Source organism: Mesocricetus auratus, unplaced genomic scaffold (genome assembly GCF_017639785.1).
Source record: "Mesocricetus auratus isolate SY011 unplaced genomic scaffold, BCM_Maur_2.0 Super-Scaffold_100022, whole genome shotgun sequence".
NCBI lineage: Eukaryota > Metazoa > Chordata > Mammalia > Rodentia > Cricetidae > Mesocricetus > Mesocricetus auratus.
Genome location: NW_024429203.1, coordinates 1742426 through 1768577, shown reverse-complemented (window position 1 = coordinate 1768577; position 26152 = coordinate 1742426). Strand labels below are relative to the sequence as shown.

At 51.5% G+C, this 26152-nt stretch overlaps 2 protein-coding genes across 11 annotated transcripts in view; one reads left to right on the top strand and one right to left on the bottom strand.

The window, feature by feature from the left end:
• Positions 1-2179: 2179 nt before the first annotated feature.
• Tmed1 (transmembrane p24 trafficking protein 1) lies at positions 2180-5112 on the top strand. The gene is made up of 4 exons (XM_005078543.4): positions 2180-2388; positions 2996-3093; positions 3233-3416; positions 4212-5112. The coding sequence occupies exons 1-4, from the start codon at positions 2209-2211 to the stop codon at positions 4428-4430; spliced, it is 681 nt and encodes a 226-aa protein (XP_005078600.1). The 5' UTR covers positions 2180-2208; the 3' UTR covers positions 4431-5112.
• The window catches only part of Dnm2 (dynamin 2), an 84139-nt gene continuing 62825 nt past the window's right edge, over positions 4839-26152 (bottom strand). For 2 of the 10 annotated variants that reach the window (XM_040730124.1, XM_040730123.1), the window contains exons 13-21: positions 25085-25136; positions 24216-24227; positions 21014-21127; positions 14196-14305; positions 12186-12297; positions 9361-9525; positions 8118-8350; positions 6854-7105; positions 4839-5250 (exon numbers count right to left, since the gene is read on the bottom strand). In XM_040730124.1, coding sequence (XP_040586058.1) covers positions 5211-5250; positions 6854-7105; positions 8118-8350; positions 9361-9525; positions 12186-12297; positions 14196-14305; positions 21014-21127; positions 24216-24227; positions 25085-25136 — 1090 coding nt within the window. In that variant the 3' untranslated portion in view covers positions 4839-5210. Of the gene's footprint in view, positions 5251-5504; positions 6308-6853; positions 7106-8117; positions 8351-9360; positions 9526-12185; positions 12298-14195; positions 14306-21013; positions 21128-24215; positions 24228-25084; positions 25137-26152 lie in introns of those variants that run through there. The other 8 variants (XM_040730120.1, XM_040730119.1, XM_040730117.1 and 5 more) reach the window with 4 other exon arrangements.

The window sequence follows — 26152 nt, the reverse complement described above, 5'->3', positions numbered from 1 at the left end:
CGCAAATGTTCTACCACCAAGCTATATGCTCTTAATGTATGTATTTTTAATTTATTGAGACAGAACTTCCACTGTGTAGCCCTGGCTCACCTGGAACTCATTATTCACCTGCCTCTTCCTCCTGAGTGGTAGGACTAAGGCATGCATAATGCCTGACCCAACATTTTCTTTGTATTGTATTTTATGTGTATTCCAGTTTTGTTTCTGTTGCTGTGATAAAATCCATGACCAAAAGCGACTTGGAGACTGAACCATTTATTTAGTTTACATGTCCCAGCCATAGCTGATCAGGGTAGGGACTAGGAAATACAGTTGTTACTGGCTTGCCCAAACTACTTTTCTTGCTTTTCCTTATGGTTTTGAGACAGGGTTTCTCTGTGTAGTCCTGGCTGTCCTAGAACTCATTTTGTAGACCAGGCTGACCTTGAACTCAAGAGATCCACCTACTTCTGCCTCCCAAGTGCTGGGACTAAAGGTATCAGCCACCACTGCCCCACTTGAAACTACTTATTTGTTTCATGTGCATTCGTGTTTTGCCTGTATGTATGTATGTATGTATGTATGTATGTATGTGTGTGTGTGTGTGTATGTATGTATGTATGTATGTATGTATGTATGTATGTCTGCAGCCTCTCATGGCTGCTAAAGCGTGCAGAGCACATGTTGTTTAGTTCCCAGCTGTCTGACCTTGCAAGAGCTGCCCCAGTCACTAGGAGGTCAGATGCCCTCCATGTGGCAAGGAAGCAATCAGAAATTAGCTGGCAGGCTCTGGATGTGCTTTATGGTAACAGTGATGTGTAGAGCATAGCAACCGTCCCGGAGGGCCTACAGGTCAAAACAACCAGCTGACCAATCAACACAGGACAGCCACCCAAACCCAGAAGTGCACCAATCCTGCGTGTTGTGGGCTCCAGACACTCCCCTTGCTCTACCCCAATAAATTCCCTGCCCCACTTCTGTTCAGGCTTCCCTGCCTGCTTCACCTGCTGTGTTGGATGAACGGTGGAACTTGTAAAAATTAAAGACTCTTTGCTTTTGCATCGGATAGGGTCTCTTGATTTTGGGGTTCAGAGTTTGCCCACAACATTATGAGCTGCCATATAGGTACTGGAAGAGCAGCCAGTGCTCTTAACCGCTGAGCCCTTTCCTTTCTCAGCCCAGCCCCACCTGCCTAGGGATGGTACCACCTGCAGTGGGTTAGGACTTCCTGCATCAGTTAGCAATGAAGAAAATGCCCACAAGGCAATTCCTCACGGGAGAATCCCTTTTTGCCAGATTAGTTTGTGTGGAGGGGACAAAAGCACAGTGTTGTGTGTGTGTGCATGGAAGTCAAAGGACACCTTGTGGGAATCAGTTCTGTTCTCTACTATGTGGATCCTAGGGATTGAACTGAGGTCCTGAGGTTTAGCAGCGAGAGCCTTTATCCTCTGTGCAATCTCGAGGCCAAATATAGCCCTCATTTTTGAAGACTGGGTCTCACTCTTCAGCCTATGCTAGTCTGGAACCATGTAGCTGAGAATGGCCTCGAATTCGAACTCTTCACAACTCCAGCCTCAGCCTTGAGTGCTGGAACTTTGGCGTCTGTCAGCACAGATGCATGAGGACCTGTTGGCCCAAAGCTTTTGAGTCCAATTGGATGTAGAGTGAGGGCATGTTCTATTCACCACCAAACCCTTATAAATGATGGTGTAAGGCATGAAGGGAAGCAGCGGCTAGCGCTGAGTCCGGGGAGGCCACGCTCTGTGAACTAGCATCCTCCTTACACCTCCCGATCAGGATCCAACACAGTGGCCACCACCGACAGGCTCCGCTCACACCAGATTGATCAATGGGAGACTTGCACCTGGAATGGGGGTAGGGACGAGGACAGGCGGTGCCACAAGAGGACCCTCAAACCTCCCGTTTAGTCATCTTAATTTTTGCCTGTAAAAAAAGCGCTTCATCATTTCAGGTCTATCATTTTTCCCCCAACTCCAGTGGTTAATAACAGACACGGAGAAGTTTCACAAAATTCACATCAGAGTCAGTAGTTTTTCTAGCAGATTAGGCATTCACCCGGGCAGCTCGCCTCTTTGGGGCCCTTCACACAGCATTCCGCGGTTTTTGGGCAGAGCAGAAGCTGCAGCCAATGAACTCCGCATAAATGAGAGGTGGGCGGGACTAGTTCTTAAAGAACCCACGCTTTGTGAGTAGAGGGCGACCTGGATAATGGCGGCCGGCGCGGCCATAGCCCTGGCCCTGTGGCTACTTCTGCCTGCATTAGGAACGGGAGAGGCGGGGCCGCCGCCCATTCAGGACGGCGAGTTTACATTTCTGCTTCCAGCCGGGAGGAAGCAGTGTTTTTACCAGTCCGCACCGGCCAATGCTAGTTTGGAGACCGAGTACCAGGTGAGAGGGTCCGGGCTCGGGATACAGCATTGGACCAGGGGGCGTGGTCAGCAGGCACGAGGGGCGGGAAGGGGCGTGGCTGGAATGCCTCTAGTCTTGCCGAGATGACCCGCTCTGCTGGAAGCTCTTTGGGGAGGGTTGGAGGACGGGCCTTGGCAGCTAGCCGGTCGGTGACCACAGTAAGCTCCTAGACAGGTAGACGCTCACGTGGACTGCTCAAGGGCGTGGCGGGGTGGCCTGATGAAAGACCTCACTTGGAGGCATCTTAGGGACCAGGAAGGGACTTTGCAGGTGTGGATGTCGGTGCTCAGATAACGCGCTTGGGGGCAGCCAGATGGCTTAGTGGGTAACGGAGCTTGCACCTAAACCCGATGGCCTGAGGCTCGGAACTCTAGGGTAGACGTAGAGACTGGCTCCTGCAAGTTGTCCTCTGATCTTCACAAGTGCTCCCCTACCCCAAACAAATATATGTTTATTTGTTTGTTTGTCTTTAATATGGTGGTCTCATGTGGGTCTTTTCCAGTTTGGTTCAACCCAGGCCTTCTGTGGAAGACAGGCTTGGCACAAACCTGCCCATTCTGTTTCCCAACTCTTACCTGCTCTTCAGGTGATTGGAGGTGCTGGGCTGGACGTGGACTTCACCCTGGAGAGCCCTCAGGGTGTGCTGCTGGTCAGTGAGTCTCGGAAGGCTGATGGGGTGCACACGTGAGTGAAGCCTTGCCCTGTCTTGGGTCAGTTACAGCCCTGCAGCTCCCCAGTGGCCTCGGGTTACCATCCTGCTGGCTCCACAGACCAGCTGGCTGGTCACTCCAGGGTCACGGCTGTGTCTCATCTGTCTGCCCAGGGTGGAGCCTACTGAGGCTGGGGACTACAGGCTTTGCTTTGACAACTCCTTCAGCACCATCTCAGAGAAGCTAGTGTTCTTCGAGCTCATCTTTGACAGTTTCCAGGACGAGGAGGAGGTAGAAGGCTGGGCTGAGGCTGTGGAGCCAGAAGAGATGCTTGATGTCAAAATGGAAGACATCAAGGTGAGTTGGGTGTGGTGGTGCATGCTCCTAATCCCAGCACTCAGGAGGCTGAGGCAGGGTTCCAGTGAGTTCAAGATCAACTGGGCTACATAGCACAATGCCATCTCACAAAACCAAAAGAAAAGATCTGGGGACAGTTGTTGGTAGAGCGATTGCCTAGGGCAGATGAAGCTCCTACACCCAGCACTACATAAACCACATGGATGCAGGAGGATTACCAATTCAGAGTCATCATTGGCTTGCACATAAGACCAGCATTTGGGCCGGGCGGTGGTGGCGCATGCCTTTAATCCCAGCAATCGGGAGGCAGAGGCAGGCGGATCTCTGTGAGTTCGAGACCAAGCCTGGTCTACAGCGCAAGTTTCAGGACAGTCTCCAAAACAATACAGAGAAACCCTGTCTCAAAAAAAAAAAAAAAAAAAAAGGAAAAAAAAAAAGACCAGCATTTGACACACAAGGGTCTATCTCAAAGACTGGTGAAAAGGCTCAGCTGGCAAAGGCCATTGCCACCCAGCCTGACTGACTGAGACCCACATGGTCCAAGGGGAGAGCCCATCCGTAAGGCTATGAATGCATAGCATGTGCACCGCTGCCCTGTAAGGGAAAAATGTATCTTACCTAAAGACAAGAAAACATCAAGGAAAAATAGGGGAGAGAAATACTGAGTTTCTAGGGGAGGATATGAGACATGAGGCCAGAGAGGCAAATCAACTTGCTGATAGTCACACAGCCAGTGAGTGGCATGGGTGAGGATCTGACTTAGGCAGCCTAACCCCTTCCTCTCTGCTCTGGCAGGAATCCATAGAGACTATGAGGACCCGGCTGGAACGGAGCATCCAGATGCTGACTCTGCTACGAGCCTTTGAGGCGCGTGATCGGAACCTTCAAGAAGACAACCTGGAGCGGGTCAACTTCTGGTCAGCTGCCAATGTGGCTGTGCTGCTGTTGGTGGCCGTCCTGCAGGTCTGCACACTCAAGCGCTTCTTCCATGACAAGCGCCCTGTACCCACGTAGCCCCAGCCCCAGAGGATGAATGAAACGACGGAGGGCGACGGGCATGTTGACTTGCTGGAGAAGCTGCACAGTTGGGTCTTCAGCAGTGGCCCCATGTGTCTCCCTTCCTGGGAGAGCAGGAGGACAAGTAGATTGCAGACCCTTTGCAAGGGGAGGCTCAGCAACAGTGCCTGTTTCTTGGAAGTGTTGGGTACTGTAGCGTGGGGATATATGACCCTCAGATGCCCTGGTTTTCTCCTGAAATCGTGCCTTAGCTTAAGTCTTCCAGTCATCAGGATGGGGTCAAGCAGTACAGCTGCCCCTTGCTCTTCCCCAGCTGGACACATCCCAGCCTCAGTGTCTCTACTTTGCTCCTGGGGATAAGCCTGCTTTGCTAGGGCCTGGGAAGGAGACACATTTGCAGAGTTCTTGCCAGGACAGTCACTTTTATTTGATAGGAAGGAGTCCTGGCCCCTTAGCCCAGAGGAGAGCCAGCTGGCGTGTGTGTGTGTGTGTGTGTGTGTGTGTGTGTGTGTGTGTGTGGTTTGGTAACATAACTCCAAGAGAGGACCCCCTTCCTCCTCTGGGTGCAGGACCTCAGAGGCTGAGGTGCAACCCCACCACAGCTGCCTACAAGCCTCAAGGAACAAAGGGGCATCTGTCCTGGGCACTGGAGTCAATAAATTATGGTCAGAAAAATTAATAGTGCCTGGTGACTTGGGCTCAGGGAACATCAGCTTGGGTCAGACCCAGCCTCAAGCCAGGGGCAGCCAGGAAGGCGGGAGGGCACTCCCACGAAGTTCAGAAGAAAGGTCGGGCAGGAGCCGATGGAGGTGGTCGCCTGGCACAAAAGAGAAAGAGTATAAAGCAGAGTTGAATCGTGTCCCTATGAGCTCGGGGCCTGGACGTGGGCCTGGCCACAGTGTCATTCAGGGTAGTGGCTAGAATTCCTATGTGATGGGGACAAGAGGGATATTTGTTCCCAATCTTGAAGTGGTAAAGGGGTTCAGAAGAGATGGTAGAAGACATGTCAGGAGTGAAGTGTGGACAGCCTCCCTCGGGCTACAGCAGATACAAAAGGCCCACACACGTAGCCACCAGCAGGGCTTCCCTTTATTTTAGTTTATTAGTAGGATACACAGAGGCAGGCACTTAACAGTGGTCAAGCCAAGCAGCGGGACGGGATCTGCAGAGGCACTAGAGCCACCCTGTTGGGGAGTCTGGCTGGGAGCCAAGAGGCCCCTGATGTCTCCCCAGCTCACAACCCACACCACATTGGGTTGAAGAGAGTGGGGCAAGCAGGCCAGGGCTGAGGCCTCCAGGCCTGAGGAAGGCACAAAGGCACCTCTGGCTGTCAGGGCTGGGCTGGGCTCAGGTTGTGTGGTTAATATGGCCAAAGAAGATACATTTACACAACTTAAGCCAGTTGGGGCCAGCACTGAGCTTACTGGGCCTGGCTCACTCCTGAAGAGCCCGTAGGAAAAGTTGGACAGTTCCTGTACCCCAGGAAAGAACGAAGGCTTACAGTCTGTGTGGAGAAGCCCCTGGCAGAGTTCCCCTACACCAGCCTGGATCTTTCTTTCCAGATGGTCCCCAGGATACAGTTCCTACTGCCAACCAGAGATCTCTCCTTGTCCCAAAGTGCAAAGCCCCCATGTCGTGCTGTCTGGGACCCCCACCCTCTCCCCTCATTGTCATGGCCACCAGGGTAGGGGTTGCCCACAGGGAGCATGGTCCCAGCATGGGGGGCAGTAATGGGGCCCAGACCACCAAAACTCTCCTGCACTGTGGGTGCACAAGGACCCCACAGAGCATTGGCCCCTGCAGCCTAGTCGAGCAGGGATGGCTCGGCCGGGCGGATAATGGTGGGCCGGCTGGGCGCGGCGGGCGCTCTCCTGCTGTAAAGAGAGGAAAGGGGGAGGTGGGGGGTAGTGAGGCCAGAGCAGGGTGAGCATGAGGATCCAGCCCGCCCACCCCAACGTGCTCCTGTTGGGGCAACAGGAAGGAATGTGTCAAGTCTAGGTATTTTCCTGGTATCCCTATATCACTAGCTTGCCTGGGTATAATAGGCAAGTTCCCTTCCACTAGACCAGTCCTGGTGACTGAACTCGGGTCTCCAGGCTTGGTGGCAAGCACTTTTACCAGATGTGCCATCTTGCCTGCTTCCCTGCCCTCTTTGGGTCTCAGAAATGGAGACCAGAACCTAGCTCACCAGGCATCAGTGACATGGTGCCTAGGCTTTGAGGACATGTAACTTGCTGCTTAGTGGACAGGCCCCTGGGGTCAGCTGATCGCTGGAGGCACGCCCTCGAGGGCTCAGTTTCTCAGCACACAAGCAGGAATGCCTGTGCAACTCTATGTCTTGTTGGGGCAACAGTGGAAGTTATCAGAAGGGAGAGTCAAAGTCACCACAAAGGGAGCCCCATTGTAGGCTGTGGCCTTACCTGGGCACTCCTGGGGGAATGCCAGGGGGAATCCGGGCTGGCCGAGATGGTATCTGAGGCGGAGCTGAGAAGGGGTCATTGTTGGCAAACACACTCTGTGGTCCAGGCCGGGATGGGATTGGGGGCGCCGAAAAGGAAGCTGCAGGCCCCACAGGCACAGGAATCAGGGGAGGCCCTGGTGTGGGACCCCGTACTGCAGGAGGCCGGCCTGGTGGGTGCACGCTGGACACAGGTCGGCGCTGTGGAGTGGGGCTGTGGAGGAGGGACAGGCTGTAATGCAGAGGACACTGGACACCACTGTAAGGGACTGAGATGGGGGCAGAGGACTGGGGATCACAGCCTGAGCCACACTACTCTAAATTACTGGGTTCTCTTGTGACCCTGACAGCAAAGCTCTGAGGGCAAATGTGTCCGGACTGCTGCACTTGGACACTCATAGCTCAAGACCCTTCCAGAGCCCAGCTCTGGTTCCCACACACATGTGTGGCCCTCTGCCTCTGTATGTGAGGTACCTGCCTGCCCTGTTCCCCAGGACCTAGAAACCTGAATCTTTCCAGGTATGAGCTCTGGTCCTCTTCCTGAAGGCTCCACAGTGTCTTGAAGTCTCCCTTGACTGACTGCTTAAATGTCTCTGGCCCATGCTTCCCATCTTGAGGCCAATGAAGTCTTAGGTTCTGTGGACTAGAGGGCTCTGTTCGCCTCCTAAAACTTCCACTGCGCCCTTCTCTGTGTTCTAGGAGGCCAACCTCTGTGGTAGCTGTCCCCTGGGCTTTTATTTTTAGGGTGTGTTTATTATGTATATAGCAGTCTGCCTGTATGCATGCCTGCAGGCCGGAAATGAGCACCACATTTCATTACAGCTACCATGTGGTTGCTGAAAATTGAACTCAGGACTTCTGGAAGAGCAGCTACTGACTGCTCTTAACCTCTGAGTCATTTCTCCAGCTTGCCCCCATCCCCCTTGGACTTCTTGCTCTTGGTTTCTATTTGTATTTAACCCATGGAGAAAGCACTAGAAGATAAAAGGGCTGGTGGGGAATTAGGCTGAATGTGGTTTTTAACTCCAAGGATCTGGCTCAGATTGGCCCTTGGAAGCCATGGCTCTCCTTAGGCTTTAGGCAGGACAGGTGCTCAGGCCTGTGTGTTTTCACATTCAGACTCTTGGCCCTGCCCTGCCTTCACTGGGGCCTATCTCCTGATGGGGCTCAGGGAACAGGACGGGTGGAGCTTGTATGGACCCAAGGGGGCAAATTGCCCTCCAGACCTGTGGCCACTGGTGTTCTGGAGCCAAGTGTCATCAACAGGCGGGGGCACGGGCGTGGATACGGTGCTGGTACTGATGTCCCCAATGATGTTGAGTGCTTCCTTGAGAGCGTGGTACATGCGCAGCATATCGTCCCGCCGCTGAGCCTGCTCAGCTGACTCTTCCATGAGGCTGCTCTGGTCTGCTGATGAGTATAGGTAGGCCAGCAACTCATGGTGGATGAAGGCCTTTGTCTGAGGACAATGGTGGGAGAGGTCAGATCCTTACACTAGCCAAGAATTCAGGAGCCTAATGTGACTAGAAAAGCATCCATCACAGGCTGAGGTTTAGCCATAGAGCCTCTGCCTAAAATCAACACCCCAGTGAGAAAAGCAAGGGTGTGGCTCAGCTGTAGAACCACTGCCTAGAATCCCTCAGTGAGGGGTTGGGGGTATGGCTTCCCTAGTGAAGAAGTAGGGGTACAGCTCAACAATGCACCATGCCCTGAGTTCAATCCCCAACATTGCAGAAACAACTAACCAACAAAAACAGAAACAAAAAGCCACCTAAACAAACTTGTTCTAACTTTGCAGAACTTGTTTTCTTTAAAGATTTATTACTCATGTATTTTATGAATGCTCTGTTTTCATGCATACCAGAAGAAAGAATCAGATCCCAGTATAGGTGAGCCACCATATAGTTGCTGGGAATTGAACTCAGAACCTCTGGAAGAGCAGTCAAGTGCTCTTAGCTGTCATCTCTCCAGCCTCAAATTTGTTCTTAAATCAGTGCATCCATGCATCCACCCACCCACCCACCCACCCATCTATCTATTTTAAGAGAGGGATTCTCTGTGAAACAGCCCTGGCTGTCCTAAAACTCTCTCTGTAGACCAGGCTGGCGTTGAACTCACAGAGATCCGCCTGCCTCTGCCTCCCATTGCTGGGATAATGTTACGTGTTATTATTCTGTGTTGTGTGTGTGCACGTGTGTGCATCCATGCATGCATCATGGTGTGCATGTCAGAGGACAGCTTTGTGGACCTTCTGAGGCACCTTGCCTGATCTGTTTTGGTTTGGAGACAGGGTCTTATATAAACAGAGATGCCCTCAAATGGCCATGTGTCTGAGGGTGATGGTGGGTTCCTGGTCCTCCTGCTGGCTGGCAGGTGCTGCAACATGCCTGGTTTTGTGGTGCTGCGGCTGGGTCCCCAGCCCACTGAGCCTCAGCTAAGACCTTGACGAACTTGGAACTTGCCACTCACATTGTTGATCATGAGGTGCATGATGGTCTTTGGCATGAGGTCACGGATGGACTTGTTGATGATGGCCACGTAGGAGTCCACCAGATTTCGGATGGTTTCCACCTGCCGCTCCAGCTGTGGGTCCATGGAGAAGGTGTTCTCCTGGGCTCCGTCCTCATTCTCTGCCTGCAAGGAACACAGAGCAGATGAGCATCATTAGACAGCTGTAGTTGAGTCCCAACTCTTGGGAACTATGTGCCTTCCCTGCTGACACCAACCCACTCCAGTGGGTTCCTGAGAGCCCCGTTAGACCAGGTGGTCTATGCTGGGGTATATGGTTAAAGCCAGGCTGGACTCTTCCCAGGGGATGGGAACATAATATCCCTTTGGATGCCCATGATTTTAGTGACTTCACCCCAAGGACAGGAAGAAAAAAGAAAACAAGGCAGATGAGTCCCAAGTCAACCTGCCTTCCAGACCATGGATTGCACTGGAGAACTTTCTGGACCCTAATGATAAATCATGCATGTCCTGTGTTGCAGTTTGACTATGAACGCTAGGGCTCAGATGTTGGTACCCTGGGCTCCAGCTGGTGCTGCTGTATTTTTATAAGATTTTTAATTTTTATTTATTTTTATTTATGTGTATATCAGTGCATGTGTCCACAGAGGCCAGAAGAGGGTCAGATCCCCTGAAGCTGTAAGCTGTAAGCTGTCATGTGGGTGCTGGGAACTGAACTTGGGTCCTCTGGAAGAGTGGCCAGTGCTTTTATCTGCTGAGCCATCTTCCTAGAACAACGGTACTGTATTTCTGAAGCCCTTGAAACTTCAGAGAGCTTGGCTTAGCTGGAGAAGGAGGTCACTAGGGCTGTATGCCTGGTGACACCTTGGTCCAGCCCTTTCACGTCTTTCCCGTTTCCTGCCTGTGCCGACACCACTGCCATGACAGACAGGCTAAGCGCATGGGGCCGAGCAGCTATGGACTGGGCCTCTAAGACCAGGAGCCAGACAGAACACTATCAGGTATTTATTGATTTGTGTTCGTCCGTATGTATGTGTATGTATCATTCCTACAAGCTGTTTTTATCTCTCTGTGTGGATGTGTGGTGTATCACAACAAGGATGGGTCTTCCCTTACTACTTCAAAATGTCTGTCTGTGTAGCTATCCATGACAGGATCGTGTGTGTGTGTGTGTGTGTGTGTGTGTGTGTGTGTGTGTGTGTGTGTGGTGTGTGTGTGTGTGTGTGTGTGTGTATAGATGGCAGTGTCTCCCTAGCTCCGGCTGTCCTAGAGCTTACTATGTAGGCAAGGCTGGTCTTGAACTGGTATTAAAAATGTGCACCAACAGGCTGAAGAGCACTGACCGTTCTTCCAGAAGTCCTGAGTTCAATTCCCGGCAACCACATGGTTGTCTCACAATCACCTTGAATGAGATCTGGTGCCCTCTGCTGGCAAGCAGGCAGAAGGCTGTATACACAGTAAATAAATAATAAATAAATAAATTACTGGGATGTTTCTTACACATCTCCAGAAGCAACCATTTGAAAAAAAAAATGTGCACCAACATGCCAGGAACTGTTTTTAATTTTTTTTAAAGATTTATTTTTTTTATTATGTATACAGTATTCTGCCTGCGTGCCTGCAGGCCAGAAAAGGGCACCAGATCTCATTATAGATGGTTGTGAGCCACCATGTGGTTGCTGGGAATTGAACTCAGGACCCCAGGAAGAGCAGTCAGTGTTCTTAACCTCTGAGCCATCTCTCCAGCCCTGTTTTTAAATTTTTTAAAATTACATTTTATTCCAGGGGTAGTAGCCCAAGCCTTTAATTTGCATACTCAGAAGGCAGAGGCAGATAGATCTCTGTAAGTTCAACACCAGCCTGGTCTACATAGTGAATTTTGGGCCAGGTAGAGCTACACAGAGACCCTCCCTCAAAAATACAATAAAAACCCCACATTTACATTTTGTACATGTATGTATTTGTGTGAACACGTGTGTGCTATGGCACATGTGTAGGTCAAAAACAACTTGTGGGGTCAGCCTCTGATGTGGAAGTCCTGTGTCAATAAAGCACTGTTGGCCAATAGGAATCTAGATAGGAGGGACTAGGAGTCCAGGAGAACTCTGGGAAGGAGAAACACAAGAGAGTCAAGATGTAACGCCATGGGGTAGGAAGCCCGGAACTATTCTCCAGTAAGAGAAATACTTAGATTAACAATTCCTTACCGTCTGAATCTGGGGACACTGGTTTTCCTAGGCTGCTGGTAAGTGGGCTTCAGGGACCCATCCACACACCTGTTTTCATTTTTTTCTTTTTCTTTTTCTTTTTTTTTAGTTTTTCGAGACAAGGTTTCTCTGTGGCTTTGGAGGCTGTCCTGGAACTCACTCTGTAGACCAGGCTGGCCTCGAACTCACAGGGATCCGCCTGCCTCTGCCTCCCGAGTGCTGGGATTAAAGGCGTGCGCCACCAACGCCCAGCTTCACACACCTGTTTTCATCCCAAGTGTCTGTGCCTTTTTACTAGGGTTCTTCATACACAGCAGGTACTTTTTCGTCTGAGTTATCTTCCTGGTCTCCTGTTGAGACCAGTCTCTCACCAGGGCCTGGGGGTCACTGATGTGGACAGGGCTTTAGCTGTCCCCCTGCTTCCCCACACCACATTTGGCTGCTGTCCCCTTGTGCTTGTGTTGCAAGCACCTCACCCCCCTAAACCATTTCCACAGACTCTGGCAGCTACTTTTACCACAGCAAAGGTTGACTGGTGCTTATGGCTTAGAAATGACTGGTCCCTTCTCCCAGGCAGCTCTGGCATATGTCATTTAATCAGGGAAGGTAACTCCTCACCTGGTCCTTCTCTGGGTAGACTCCAGCTCGCAGGAACGAAGCCTTCCAGCTGTCCACATCTTCCTGGGAGTCACAAGCCAGTTCGATCTGCCGTAAGTCCTTGTAGACATTCCTGGGTGGTAGAAGGGGACCTAACTGATCACTCGGGGGTGGGGTGGGGGTGGGAGTGTCTGTCTGCCTGATCTGGGCATAAAGGTGGGTCTAGTACCCTCCCCAGTTGTTTTTTCTTTTTTTAAAAATATTTTATCATTTATTATGCATACAGTGTTCTACCTGCTTGTTTGCCTCCACACCAGAAGAGGGCACCAGACCTCATTACAGATGGTTGTGAGCCACCATGTGGTTGCTGGGAATTGAACTCAGAACCTCTGGGAGAGCAGTCAGTGCTTTCAACCACTGAGCCATCTCTCCAGCCCCCTCCTGAGTTGTTAAATGACTTCTGGGTGTCTGCTATGTATACTATAGCACCAAATACCATATACATACACTACCATCAGATCAAACAAATCTGGTATAGAGTGTTGGTGGCTCACGCCTTTAATCCCAGCACTCGGGAGGCGGAGGCAGGTGGATCTCTGTGAGTTCGAGACTAGCCTGGTCTACAATAGTGAGTTCCAGGACAACAGGCTCCAAAGCCACAGAGAAACCCTGCCTCGAAAAACCAAGAGTGCTGTCAGATTGCTATTTAGTTATAGGGCAGGGCTTGCTACACAGTCAAAGACAGTCTCAAACTTACAACTTCCTGCCTCAGGCTCCTGTGTTCTGGGATTAGAGGTGTGTGCCACCATGCCTGACATTCCAACCTGGTATCTGAGGTCAGACATTTCTTCTCTGTGACCATTGGCTCTGATTATCAACTTGACACAACCTAGAATGATCTGTGAGAACTACCCACAGGAACTGTGTGCCTGTGGGAGCGTTGTCTTCACTCAGTAGAGTGCACCCTCAGTAGAGGGAGACAGTGAACCCAGCACCAGCAAGGAAAGGAATGAGCATGCAAGCTCCTGTCTGTCTGTCTGTCTGTCTGTCTGTCTGATGGGGATGTGGTACCCACCGTCTCAGGCTCCTGCTGTCCTGACTGCCTCACAGCAATGGGCTTGAGCAATGAACTTGAACTCATTCCCTCTTAAGTTGGAAGTTTGCTTTTTTCAAGACAGAGTTTCTCTGTGTAGCCCTGGCTATCCTGAAACTATCTGTAGACCAAGAGATCTACCCACCTCTGCCTCCTGCCTCCATGCCTAACCCTCTTTCCTGTTCTTCTGCAGGGATGGATGTCTACCAGTTCCATGTTGGGTGTATCTCATGATACCCTGCTCTGGGTTGGGAGCTCCCACTGACGTGTCTGCAGGGAAGAGCCCAGCAACCATGTCCATCAGAACTTCCTCCCACAGCAGAAATATACTCATCATGCACTGCCTGGAGTGGCACCCTGAAACAACAGATAGCTTAAAACTTCTTTTTCAATTATTGCAATGGTGTGTGTCCATTCATGAAAACCATCTTTATGAGCATTCCAGACACTGAACTCAGGTCATCAGGACTGCACTTTCTACTCTCTGAGCCACCTTACCAGCTCACTGTACCACACCTCCAGACTCTCACTGGGAGACTCTAGGCTCTACCAAGCCGCATGTCCAGCTTCCATCTCTAAATGGTCTATACATGAGGAATGAGGCCAGGGCAGGTTAGCAAGTCAAGTTTGTGGGCATGGGTGTGTGCATGTGTACACAGAGGCTGGGTCAACACAGCACCTTCCTCTTTGAGACACGGTCTGCCTCATTGGCCAGAAGCTTCCAGAACTCGCTAAACTAGCTGGCTGGTGGCCACCAGGGGCCCTCCGTTTTTTGCCTCCCCAGTGCACTGTTCCAGTCTTACTACACAGATATACTCCTGCAACAGTTCTACTGCATTTCCTTTCTATAAGGCGAGACCCTGGGGAAAGGACTCTGGAAACCAGTGAAGAAGGCTACTGGCCAATTGGATCTCCCGGGGACCCCGCAGGCGCCTCACCTCTGCTCTGTGTTGAAGATGGCAAACACGTGCTTGTTGGACATGAAGCCCTTCTCCACATCCCGAATTTTGAGGTTATCCAGCGGCAGCATGTACTTCTTCTCTTTCTCCTGAGGAGAGAGGGCAGAAGCCTCACCTCGGCTGACAGGACAGAGCCTGCAACCACCAGAAAGCTGCTGCCAATACCTGACTTGGGTCAGGTGTCACCCCTTGTCCATTTGAATGTTCCCTCAAAACTCCAGGACCTTTGTGTTCAAAGTCTCTGTCCAGAATGTTCTTGTCCCAACACTCTACACTGCCCGCCCCCTTCCTCCTTAAGGTCTCTGAGCAGGAGGGACCTTAGGGCTAACCCCATCCCACCCAACTATAGATACTACACTTATGACCTAAATGAACACCTGGCTGACCTAACAGTTCCCAGATGGATGCCTCCCAATTTTGTCTTTCATCTAGAGAACACATGCAGTGGGTGTTCAAACTGCTCAGTTCTAACTTCATGTCCACTCTTTATTCCCAGGTGGACCTCCCTACTTCTGGATGAATGGACAGAACTGACAGCTAGAATTTGGTTCATGCCACTGAGTTATGGTGACAATCCCACTCACAGCAAGGAAGGCTGAAGCACCGAGGCCTCCTTGGATGCCAGGATGGGAAGCTGACACCAGGGCACCAGTGAGTGCCATAGAAGTGTCGCTGGCTTTGTGAGTCACCGTCTCTCTGCTCCATGCTTGGAATCAAGTCCAGGCTCTCACGCACGCCAGGCAAGCACTGCCACTGAGGCCAACCCAAGCCCTCACTCACAGGCGAGCGTCCACTGCTGAGCCCCTCAGGCAGCAGCACCCTTCTTACTTCTGTGAGTTCTAATCCTCCTGCCTCTGCATCCCAGGTAGCAGCAATGATAGGCCTGTGCCAATTAGCGTCTCTACAACTCTCACAGCCACGTGACTGGCAGCAGTGGCCAAAGCAAAGCCCCATGGATCCACTCCCAGAACTTTTCCTTTTATATGCACTCAGAGTAGAAAGCTGGCTGTCCAGGGGGCACAGAGCGGGGCCACTGTGTAACCTAAGTAAGGCTGTAGATGAAAAGCCAGCTCGCTCTGAGGGTTTTCTATACCATACAGACTTACAACAAAACAAAAACAAAGTCTCACATAGCCCAGGCTAGCCTCCAACTTGCTATACAGCTGAGGATGACCTTGAATTCCTCATCCTCCTGCCTCTGCTTCACAAGAGCTGTAACGAATATCAGGCCCGAACCACCAATCATACCCAGGTCCTGCAGTGCTGGGATGAACCCAGGCCTCTGTGTATGCTGGGCAAAAGCTCTAACAACTCAGCCCTAGCCTTAGGCCCTCACCTGGACATCTTTCCTTGACAGGATTTTTTTTTTTTTTTGGTTTTACGAGACAGGGTTTCTCTGTTTTGGAGGCTGTCGGTCCAGCCTGGCCTCGAACTCACAGAGATCCGTCTGCCTCTGCCTCCCGAGTGCTGGGATTAAAGGCGTGCGCCACCACCGCCCGGCTCCGTGACAGGATTTTATACTAACCCTGGAGCTAGGACATTGACCAGCAAGCCCCAGACATCCTCCTGTCTGGGGATCTGAACTCAGGTCCTCATGCTGTAGTGTAAGTATTCTTCCCCACACAGCTGGCTCCCCAGCCATCTTCCATGACTCTTGCTCATGTTTCTGGCCATTGCGCTATCCAAAAGCCCCAGAATGAAGCTTTTTGGAATAGCACCTCTGAATTCTCCAGCAGAAATAGTGCTGAAAGGAGAGGGGATGGGCAGGGTCAGCCTGAACGCTGCATGCACACTTGTGTTAAAGCTTGCTCTGCCTTTCCAGGCCGTGTGTCTTAGGACAAGTTGCTTCTCCTCTGTGTCCGTTCCCCGCCTGTCAAAAGGACTGCTGAGTCTCATCATGGGGAGGTGGTACGGTTCTGGCTCCAGTTTCCTGTTGCTGCGTCAGACTGACCTCACCTGGATGTCTGAATGGAGCACAGGCAGAGGGGCTGTGGCATGGAGGGTGCTCTACATGCCAAGAGCCCCAAACAGGAAGTATGCCTGGTTATAACAAAGCTGGGAATTTGGGGGTCCCTGAAGGAACTTCTGTTTCCTGGGGGGTAAGTTCCAGAGTAACTCTGTAGCCTGCACCCTCTGGTGTCCTGATGCAGGAAATCTCCTACCAGCAGGCCAGGGCCAAGTAACTGAGTCACAGACATCCAGGCTTGCCACATCTGGAACTGTTTATACATGATTCTGCCCAGGATCAGGCGGCTGCTGTCTCAGTCACACGCACATGCAGAGGTATGCGCATGCGCTTGCTTGTAGCTTACATGATAGGGACCTCCTTCTGTGGCACAGGCCGTCAACCCAAGCCCTCCTCCAGCCTGCCTTCAGATTTCCTGAAAACCCCAACTTTCTCCAGATGTGAGCCAGTCACCCTGCCTGTGCCACGTCAGAAGAGCGCAGGGTGCAAGGATGAAGGAGGACCCTGGGAGAAGCAGAGGCTCCCTGGCCTGCACAGCGGTCACCCTGAGGGCTCAACTACCACCCCCGCCATCCCAGTGTTCAGACTAGCTGTTCAGCAGGCTGTGGTATGTACAGTAGTCTGCACATTGGTTAGGCTGGGCGTGGGCCAGCAGCAGCAGTGGGAGGAGAGGACCTGAGGTGAGTGCTGCCCTCTGTGTGGCCGTCTCCACCAGGGAAGATTCTGGAAGGAGGTGGAGGGTGGGAAAAGTGGCCCTGATACTGAGAGAGCTCTGGGGCTGGGGAGGGATGTCCTTGGCTGAACTGGGCCTTTCTCCTTGCTTTCAATTAGCACTGTTCTCCTCTTTTTATTCCTAAAATAAAGAAAAGGCTCCTTCTGGTCTTTACCGAAGGCTTGTCTACAAAAGCGGTCTGGCTCTCAGGGATGCCTACTACCTGCAATGCTGAGGGCCCTGCAGGACCCTTAGTGGTGAGAGGGTCCCCACTGCACCTGGACCCCGCTTGCTCTATCTTCGGCACACACAGTGCTCTCTGGCTGGTGCTGTGGCCCTGGCAAGGGCTGGTCCAGTGAGGCCCGAGTGCAAAGGAAAGAAACTCTCAATACTCATCTCATCAGCTAGGCCCAGGGCGGGGCAATGGCGTCTCCATCACAGGGCCTGGAAGACCACACACATACCCCTGGTCTGCCCTGCTGTCAGCTTGCTTTTCTTAGAGTGTTGGAGCTAGAACCCAGAAACTCAACACTGGTGTGGGCTCCCTGGGGGGCACAATCCCCGACAGTCTGATGTGCTACATAGAAAAGATGGCCAGGTCATTATCCTGAACTCTCCAGGGCACTGTGAAGCCTAGATCCCTGGACATTCTTGAGGCAGGGGTCACCAGGCTCACAGATGCAGGAACAGAAAGAAGGGTAAATCCAGTAACAGCAATACATGAAACAGTTTTAAAAATAAACAGGAGGGTGAAAAGATGAGTAGTTAAAAGCACTGCTTTCTCTTCCAGAGGTTCAATTCCCAGGAGATCCAATGCCCTCTTCTCACCTCTGAGGGCACTGCACACACATGGCAGACAGACATACATGCAGGCAAACCATTCATACACATAAAAAACATAAAAATACACACAAACACCAAAACAACAAAATCCCCACCAAAAAAAAAAAAAAAAAAAAAAAGGCCCTGGGATCCATGACATATCTCTGTGAATAAACCAGCTTGCCACCACCGAGCCTGATGACCTGGCTTGATGCCTGACCACATGGTGGAAAGAAGCATCCGCCGGCCACAAGTTGTCCGCTGACCTACACGTGTGCTTTTACCAAGGCATACGCATACTTGCTTAAACAGGGAGGACGAGCTGACAGGAAGGGCAACCCTTTCCACACCACCTCAGCCATCGAGGAGCAACTGGATTTGCACCAACGGCCACCAAGGTGTCTGCAGTCTCAGGCTTACAGATACCCAGCAATGCCCATGGGAGCTTTCTGAGCTCACTGATAGAGTCCCTCAGGTTACAGAATCATCCAGAAGTAAGTGTGTGGCCTGATGGAAAAGGGGAGCCAGATGTCATCTCCAAACACTCTTGAATAACATCTCACCTGGGTGTGGGGATGGCCTGAACTCAGGAGGTGTCCCCCACCACGGGCACCCTTCCATATTTTGTGACATGAGGCTAGCTACCTTTCAAGGCCTCAGGGTTCCCACCTAATCATGACAGTGCCAATCCCAAGGTGGACTTGAGAATTTCCTGAAGGGGACTGAGGACTTGCAAGATGGCTCACTGGGTAAAGTACCGGCAGCCAAGCCTGGCTGAGTTTGACCACCAGGCCCACATGGTAGGACACAGTAAACTCTTGGGAGTTGTGTCAGTTGTACTCGGGCACAATTGTGCACATACACTCAGATCATTAAAGTCTATAAAGAAATGCTGGGCAGTGGTGATGCACGCCTTTAATCCCAGCACTCGGGAGGCAGAGGCAGGCGGATCTCTGTGAGTCCAAGGCTGGGCTGGACTGACAGCCTCCAAAATAATACAGAGAAACCCTGTCTCGTAAAACAAACAAACAAACAAAAAACAAATGGAGGAGCATGCCTTCTGCATGTAGCCCTGTGTGGCCTTACCTAGTCTGTGATGTGATATGTTATCTATGATTTATTAAAGCTTGCCTAAGGATTCAGAAAGCAAAGCAGCCACAAGGCATAGAAGCCAGGCACACACCTTTAATCCGAGCAGTCAGAAGCTAGGAGGTGGTGTACACACCTTTAATCTTAGGACTCAGTATTAAGAGGTAGATAGAGCTGGGCATCGGTGGGGCACACCTTTAATCCCAGCACTCGGGAGGCAGAGGCAGGCGGATCTCTGTGAGTTCGAGACCAGCCTGGTCTACAAGAGCTAGTTCCAGGACAGGCTCCAAAGATATACAAGAGAAACCCTGTCTCGAAAAAAAAAAAAAAAAAAAAAAAAAAAAGAGGTAGATAGATCTCTCTGAGTTCAAGGCCACCCAGGGATACATGAGATTGAATCAGTCTAAAAGAGTAACAGATCACACACCTTTAATCCCAGCATTAGAGGGGAATAAAAGATAGAAGCAGAGTCTTTAGTATTCAGTAAGAGTAGTTTAAGGCTTGGTGAAGAGCTCATGGATCAGCCCTTTCAGCCTGAGCTAGACGTGAGAGCTAGTGGCCGGCTGCTTTGCTTTTCTAAACTACAGTTTGAAGACTGAACCCCAATATCAGCCTCTGGGTCCTTTACTTTCCATGCTACACTGTGAGTCTGGCACAGGGTGAGGCCTCATGGGCATGCAAACTTTCTTTTTGTTTTTCAAGACTGGGGTTTCTCTTGTAAAGGCTGTCTTGGGATGATCTGTAGGCCTTAAATCCTCCTGCCTCTGCCTTTTTTTTTTTTAATGTACATTGATGTTTTGCCTGCATGTATGACTGTATGAGGGTGTCAGGTCCCCTGGGACTGGAGTTAGAGAGCTGTAAGCTGCCATGTGGGTGCTGGGAATTGAACCTGGGTCCTCTAGCCAGTCTCTTAACTGCTGAGCTACCTGTCCAGCTCCACTGCCTCTGCCTCCTGAGCGCTGGGATTAAAGGTGTGTGCCACCTGCCTCTTTCACTTGAGCAGCTGGCCCTGTCCCACCTGCTGCAACAGGTCTCAGTGTGGGCACCTCCACCTTTGTCCTCCCAGACCTCACAGCCACGACCAGGGAAGTCTGGGGATAAGTGGGCAGAGTGCCTTCTTCACAAGTACAGAGCCCCAACTCCACTCTTGCCTCATAAACCCAATGTGTAGTGTTCATGCCTGTCATCCCAGCACAGGGAGGTTCAGTCATAAAGATTATAGTATCATCCTGGGCTACACAGTGAATTCAAATCCAGCCTGTGTTTAAAAAAAAAAAAAAAAGACCAGAGAAATCTGGCCTTGTCACTGAGGGTACTGAGGGTACCTATGCCATTTCAGGGGTGAGGACACCTTGGTGGTGGTGGTAGGGCCCTACAGAGGTGACTGCTGACAGAAGCCGCCGCAGTGTGTGCCAGCTCTCGTAACACTGGTAGGGAACTCAGCCAGGGTCTTCCCTTCATAGAGAAATACATGCACGACAAAGTTTCATGAGCTCCAGGCTACTGTGAACTAGCTCCGTACTGAAGGATGGCCGGGAACCCGATGCTAAGTGATGATACAGGCGTGTGCCACCATAACTGGTTTATGTGACGTTGCTCTGTGAGAATGGAACCCAAGGCTTCTTGTGTGCCAAGCAGATCTACCGACCGAGCCATAAGGGGCATTCAATTTTCTTTCTCTTTTTTATTTCTTTTTTGTGTAGGTCTGTGTTCATATGTGTAGGTTCGCATGTGTATGTATGTGGAAGCCAGGGAACCACTTCAGGTGTCATTTCTCAGGTGTCACCATTGGCTTTTGAGGCGGGCCTCTCATTTCTCTGGAACGTGTCAAGGAGTCAAGGTCCTGTGTCTGCCTTACCTGTTGAGACTATGAGCACACACTGTACTGTCCTTTCACACAGGTTCCGGGACTGCAGTCAGGCCTTCTGCGGCAGGACATGCATTTTACCCACTGAACTGTCTGCCCGCTCCCCAGGGGGAGGGCTTCAGACAGGTACTTCTATGTAACCTGGACAGGTTTGGAACTTAACGCATATCCCGGGCTGCCTATTCTCTTTCTAGTGGGGAGATCTCAGCATGCCACCATGCCTGACTGTAAGCTTCCCTTTGTAAGCGACGGGGGGACAACAGAGTGCTGGCCGAGGGGGATCAGTTTGGAATCACCCACTCTCTCCCCTCATCAGGCCACCCTTGTCCCCGACTGCTCACCTCTTCGTCCTTGTACCAGGACAGGGACTCAGCCGTCAGCACAAACCAGTACTCCTTGGAGCCGCCCTTCATCAAGCTGATGTTGTTGATGGTCAGCCAGCCCCTGCGGATCACCTGATGGGGAGGACTCATCTTAGCAGGGAGGACAGCCCTGCTGCCCCCTCCCGCCTCCCACCCAGTGAAGATGGAAGCCTGGCTCTGTGACAGGCACACCTCCAGCCCCAAGTCAGGATCCTAGCTCCGTATCAGTCCAAGCAATCCCAGTTGGGACTCAGACAGGGAGTTGGGATGGGCGTGGGGATGGATGGAGACAAGAGTGATGGAAAGCAAATCACTATTCCAGGGACAAAATTGAGAGTTGAGACCCTAGAAGCCCCTCCGTAGTTAGAATGATTTGAGTGACATACAAAACAAAATGTATGTCCTAGGAACGGCAAGGGGCTAAAGCCAGGAGGCTGGGACTGGGTCATGTGGAATGTGACATTAAGGGACTGCCCTTCCTTGGGTCAGAAAAGTAAGTAGAGATGCCTTGATGGAGAACCCACACCATGCAATGGCTGTCACTTCCTTCCTGGGGCTGACCCACAAAGGTGGCACACTCACACAGCTCTTCTGTGAGCAGGTCACCAGTGCTAGAGAGACAGTTCACCCAGAGGATCATTTCCAGAGATCCTGGAAAGATATTCTGTGGAAAGGACTCATTGGGCCCTATCTGTCATCTGGATGGAGAACAGTGGACAGGCCAGCCTGGGGACTCACCTGACTGCTAGGCACAGGCAGACAGGGGGGGCCACGTTTTCATGTTCCCGTGATCTCTGGGACACGGAGGCACATGTAGGCCTGAGTCCCCCACCTCCTGACCTGGGGATTATGGGGAGAGCAGGAAGTATACAGAGGTGGCAGCAACAGATGAGCCAGGCTGCAGAGGATGTGCTGTGCATAGCCATTGATAGTTGGGGACTGGTGTTGGGGCTCCCAGGTAGGACGGAGTACAAGAACCCAAAACCGGTTCTCTAGGGACCAGTCTGGGGCCTGGAGTTGAGGCTTCCCCTTCCCTATCCTGTTTACCTCCAGGGATGCCCAATCTAAAGAAGGCCCGTATCTACCTACCCTGCTACAGTGGGTAAATGCGGGCTCCAAGCCACAGACCATGAAGGCTACAGGCGCCACTAAAGAGTCAGGGATCCCTATAAACTACCCAAGTTCCTTCTTCAGTTGGGAACAACATAAACTGCAACTTGCTATCCTTCATTAAAGTTGAAGGTACAGACTTCTCCCTCCCTGGGATGTCAAGAGACCACAGACTCCTAGAGATGCCTGGAAGCCCAGGCAGGGTATGGTGCCCACACAGGAAGAGAGCGATCGACTCATACTGATTCATTCCTAATGGCCTGGGCTCAGCTTCAGAGGTTCAGCTCCAGGAGCACCCCGAGCCCAGATCACCTAGCTGGCTTGTGAGGTTGGCAGGGTCGATTACTTGGACCATCAGCCAGCCCAAGGAGGCTGGGATCCCGTAGCTGTGTTCTGTCCTGACAGCAATGGGCAGAGGCCCTTTCACTTAGTGTTAGCCCAGTGCAAAGAGCTTATTGGACTTAGACTCAGGCACCACACATCAACCAACGGAGAGAAACTTGGGCCCAAGGTGACACTGTAACCCAAGAAGAGTAATCCCACATAGTAGGGCCTTTGAACTCCTGCATGACAGGCATGTCACTGTCTACTTGGAGGTTTGGCCCAGCTGCCTCCACTAAGGCTTCAGGGCACATGGGCTAGCAAGAGGCCCCGAGGCACCCTTTTCCTTCCAGTCCCTTGCCTGTATGGACACCCCAGTGCAGTCTGAGACAAAACCCCTGCTCTATGAATACAGACACAGACTGACTCCATGGAACAGAGAAGGCTGTGCGCCCTCATCTCCAAAGCAGATTGGGAACCCAGGTTATAGCCCTTCCCAAGGACTTGCGGGGAGGAAGGAGCAGGGGAGAGGTGTGGCAGCAGGGGAGGCGGCTAGGGTTTCCATTTCTGGGGTACACAGGAACAGGCATGCAGGCAGAGAAGAGAGAGGGCCCATCCTGGTGGCTTGGGCAGCAAGGTGAGTTCAGTGGGAGCCATGATGGCCTCTTCCCTGGGTGAAGATCATTTGGAAGACCAAGTATGGCTTGGGCACCCAGAGGTTAGGACCAGTCATGCTCATGGCCTTGTGACTGCACGTGGCTTTGTGGCCAGGAGGATGGAATCAAGTAGGAACAATGGCCACCTGGGCTCGAGGGAAGAGGCAGTACTTGACTGACTTGCTCTGGGCCTGAGGGTGATCTAGTCCCTGGCCCTTCTTCTCTAACACGGGCCCAGGCTTCATTGTTGACCCAGACTGCCAGGACCCAGGCCCATCAAAGACCCACCACTGGTACAGAACTGGCTCAACCTTTGCAAAGGTTCCAAACCCCAAGAATATCTTTGCAGAGGGCGGTAATGGCAGCAGGAGAATGTTCTGGAGAAAGGGGCTTGCCAGGGCTAGGGACCAAGTTGCCCGCAGCGAGTACCTCCACCTAGAGTCAGTTCTCAATGGGGCTGGGCCCCCCACCCTTCGACACCCCAGCTCCCAGCCCTTGTGCAAAGGGAAGATGAGTTATCCACAGTTAGGATGGCAAATACGATAGACACCAACTGACTGGTGGGGTTGCCCAGAGGAGCACGGCAGCAATCCGAACACAGCAGAAAAAAGTGCTCGGATCAATTAGTGATGCCTGTCCCTGCTGTGGCTAAGAATAGGGAGAGAGTGGAGCCCAAACATCCACACTAATCATCCTATCTGCCATGCAGGCAGTAGGCTACAAAATCCACACTAGTCATCCTATCTGCCATGCAGCAAGCAAGAATAATTCCAGCAGGATCTGAACAAAATCTTCCATGGCCAGGAAGCTGAGGGGGGATGGAGGCTATGTATGAACTGCGTATTTGCCATCTCTGAACTACAGGACACCAGGAGAACCCGCTACAAACCAGCCAGAGTGTGCTTCCCAGAAAGGTGCAGTTGGGTTAGTATTTTTGTGAGAGCAACAGATACCCAGGACAAGAGGTCCAGTGACAGCAGTGACGTGTGGCTCCCAGGTTAGTTCATTTTTTAGTTTTTTGAGTAGAGGGTGAAGGGTGGGCCTCCTTTACTACTAGATTCTCTACGTTAGCACCACACTAAGCAGGTACTTACCAAGATCTCCCCCTTGAGAATGTAAAGTTAGGGTTGTGGGTCAACCAAGAAAGAGTAGGAGGAGGAAAGATGGAAGGGGCATGAAAGGATGGAGAAAAAGCGGGAAAAAGCATAATGATAGGAGAAAGAAGAGCAGAGGAACAAAAAACAGCAAAAGAAAAAAATTACATGCTATTAATTATACTCATGGTGTTAATGTTTAATTCATTATCTTTTTCAAAACAAAAAAAAGCAACAACATATGGACTACCTATGGCAAGCGCAAAAAAAAACCAAAAAAACCAAAAAAACCAAATCATGCAATTGTTACATTTCTCCCCAATCTGGCTCTAAATCGTGCAAGATACCCTAGCACAGCTTCCCACCCTCACCCCAGCCCGACAGTGGCAGAAACTGGACAGAAAAAGCCTAACCAGACATGTAATGCTGGCATTTACGACGCCATTCGTAAATATGAAAGGCCTCTGAAGCTGAGGTAAGATGTAAGGAAACTTGGGGGCTCTCCAGGTGTGGAATTCAGACCATTAGCTGCCTGTGGCACCTACTGTCCATGGCTTCTACCTGCCTGATTCACTCCTGGGGCCAAGAGTTAGGAACACAAGCTGCTTGCTCACACCTCGGGGTGACTGTTACATTATCCCCTGGCTTTAAGGGAAAACTCTTTCACCACAGATGTCAGATGAGGCCTTTGGGTGTTGGAATTTGCCTCCTAGGCCCTGCGGGGGCCGTAGCCCTAACAGCTGTATGGACCAGAGGCTGACAGGGTGATTGGCCTGGTACTAAGGTGTTAGTTCCCATATCAAGTGATGTGACAGGGCTCACTGTGCTCCTGTCCCCAGAAGGAATGACAGCTGAGGCAGGGGAGCTACCTGATTGGGAATGGCTCTCTTCTTGTTCAGCTGCGTGCTCCTCTGCTGGGCACTGTAACAGAAGCAGAGAGAGCACATTCAGATGAGACGGGAGAGGGAGTGAAGGGAGGCGGGGAGCTCTCCCCTGGGCTGCAGTTTCCAGTAAGGCTAGAGGCAAGGGCAGGGCCCCTATATGCAGAGGGCAGCCAGAGCACACGAAACAAGAAAAATGTATCTGGCTAACCCCTTGCTTTTAGAACCTTCTCAGGGCCACTACAGAAGCACCAGCGATTTCCCACAAGTCACTGGAAGCTAAAGCTTTAAAGAGCAGGTAAGATGCAGGGGAAATGGGATGGGGCGCGGGCTCCAGGTGCACAACATACCCGAGCTTCTTCATGCTCGCTTCCCACTCCTGACCCTACGTAAGTCTGGAAGTGGACCTCACGATAAGCCCTTTTAACTCTGGGACTCACACTACCCAAACCTACTACAGGAGGTTTCTGAATGTTTCCTCATCAACAGTCCTACTCTTCCTTCACTTTTTAAGGGGGTGCAGCAGACCAAATGCAGGGCCTCATGCAGGCTAGATTAGCTCTCCCCACAGACCCACAGCAAGTCTAGCTCCTGCTCCCTCCCTCCCTCTCTTGACACTATATAGCCCCGGCTGTCCTGAATCTCACTATGCAGATTAGGCTGGCCGGTAACTGATAGAGATCCGCCTGTCTTAGCCTCCTGAGTGCTGGGATTGTACACTATCAGGTTTATGATCTGTTTTGAGATAGCGCCTCAAGTAGCCCAGGCCGGCCTCCAACCCTATGTGTAGCCTAGGATGACCCTGACCCCTGATTCTCTTGCCTTTACCAACCTAGTGCCTCTGTACCTGGTTTACGAGGTGCTAGGTATGGAGCACAGGTCTGTGTGTGCCAGGGAAGCACTTTTCACCCAGTCCCTCTAGGCAGGCCACCAGATTTTCCCTCCTTGTTCATTTGATATATACACTGCTCTAACAATTACATAACCATCTGAAAGCAACTGTGTCCTGTCACTTCTCTGCTATATTTTTCTCCTTTAAAAAACTTGTGTGTGCCG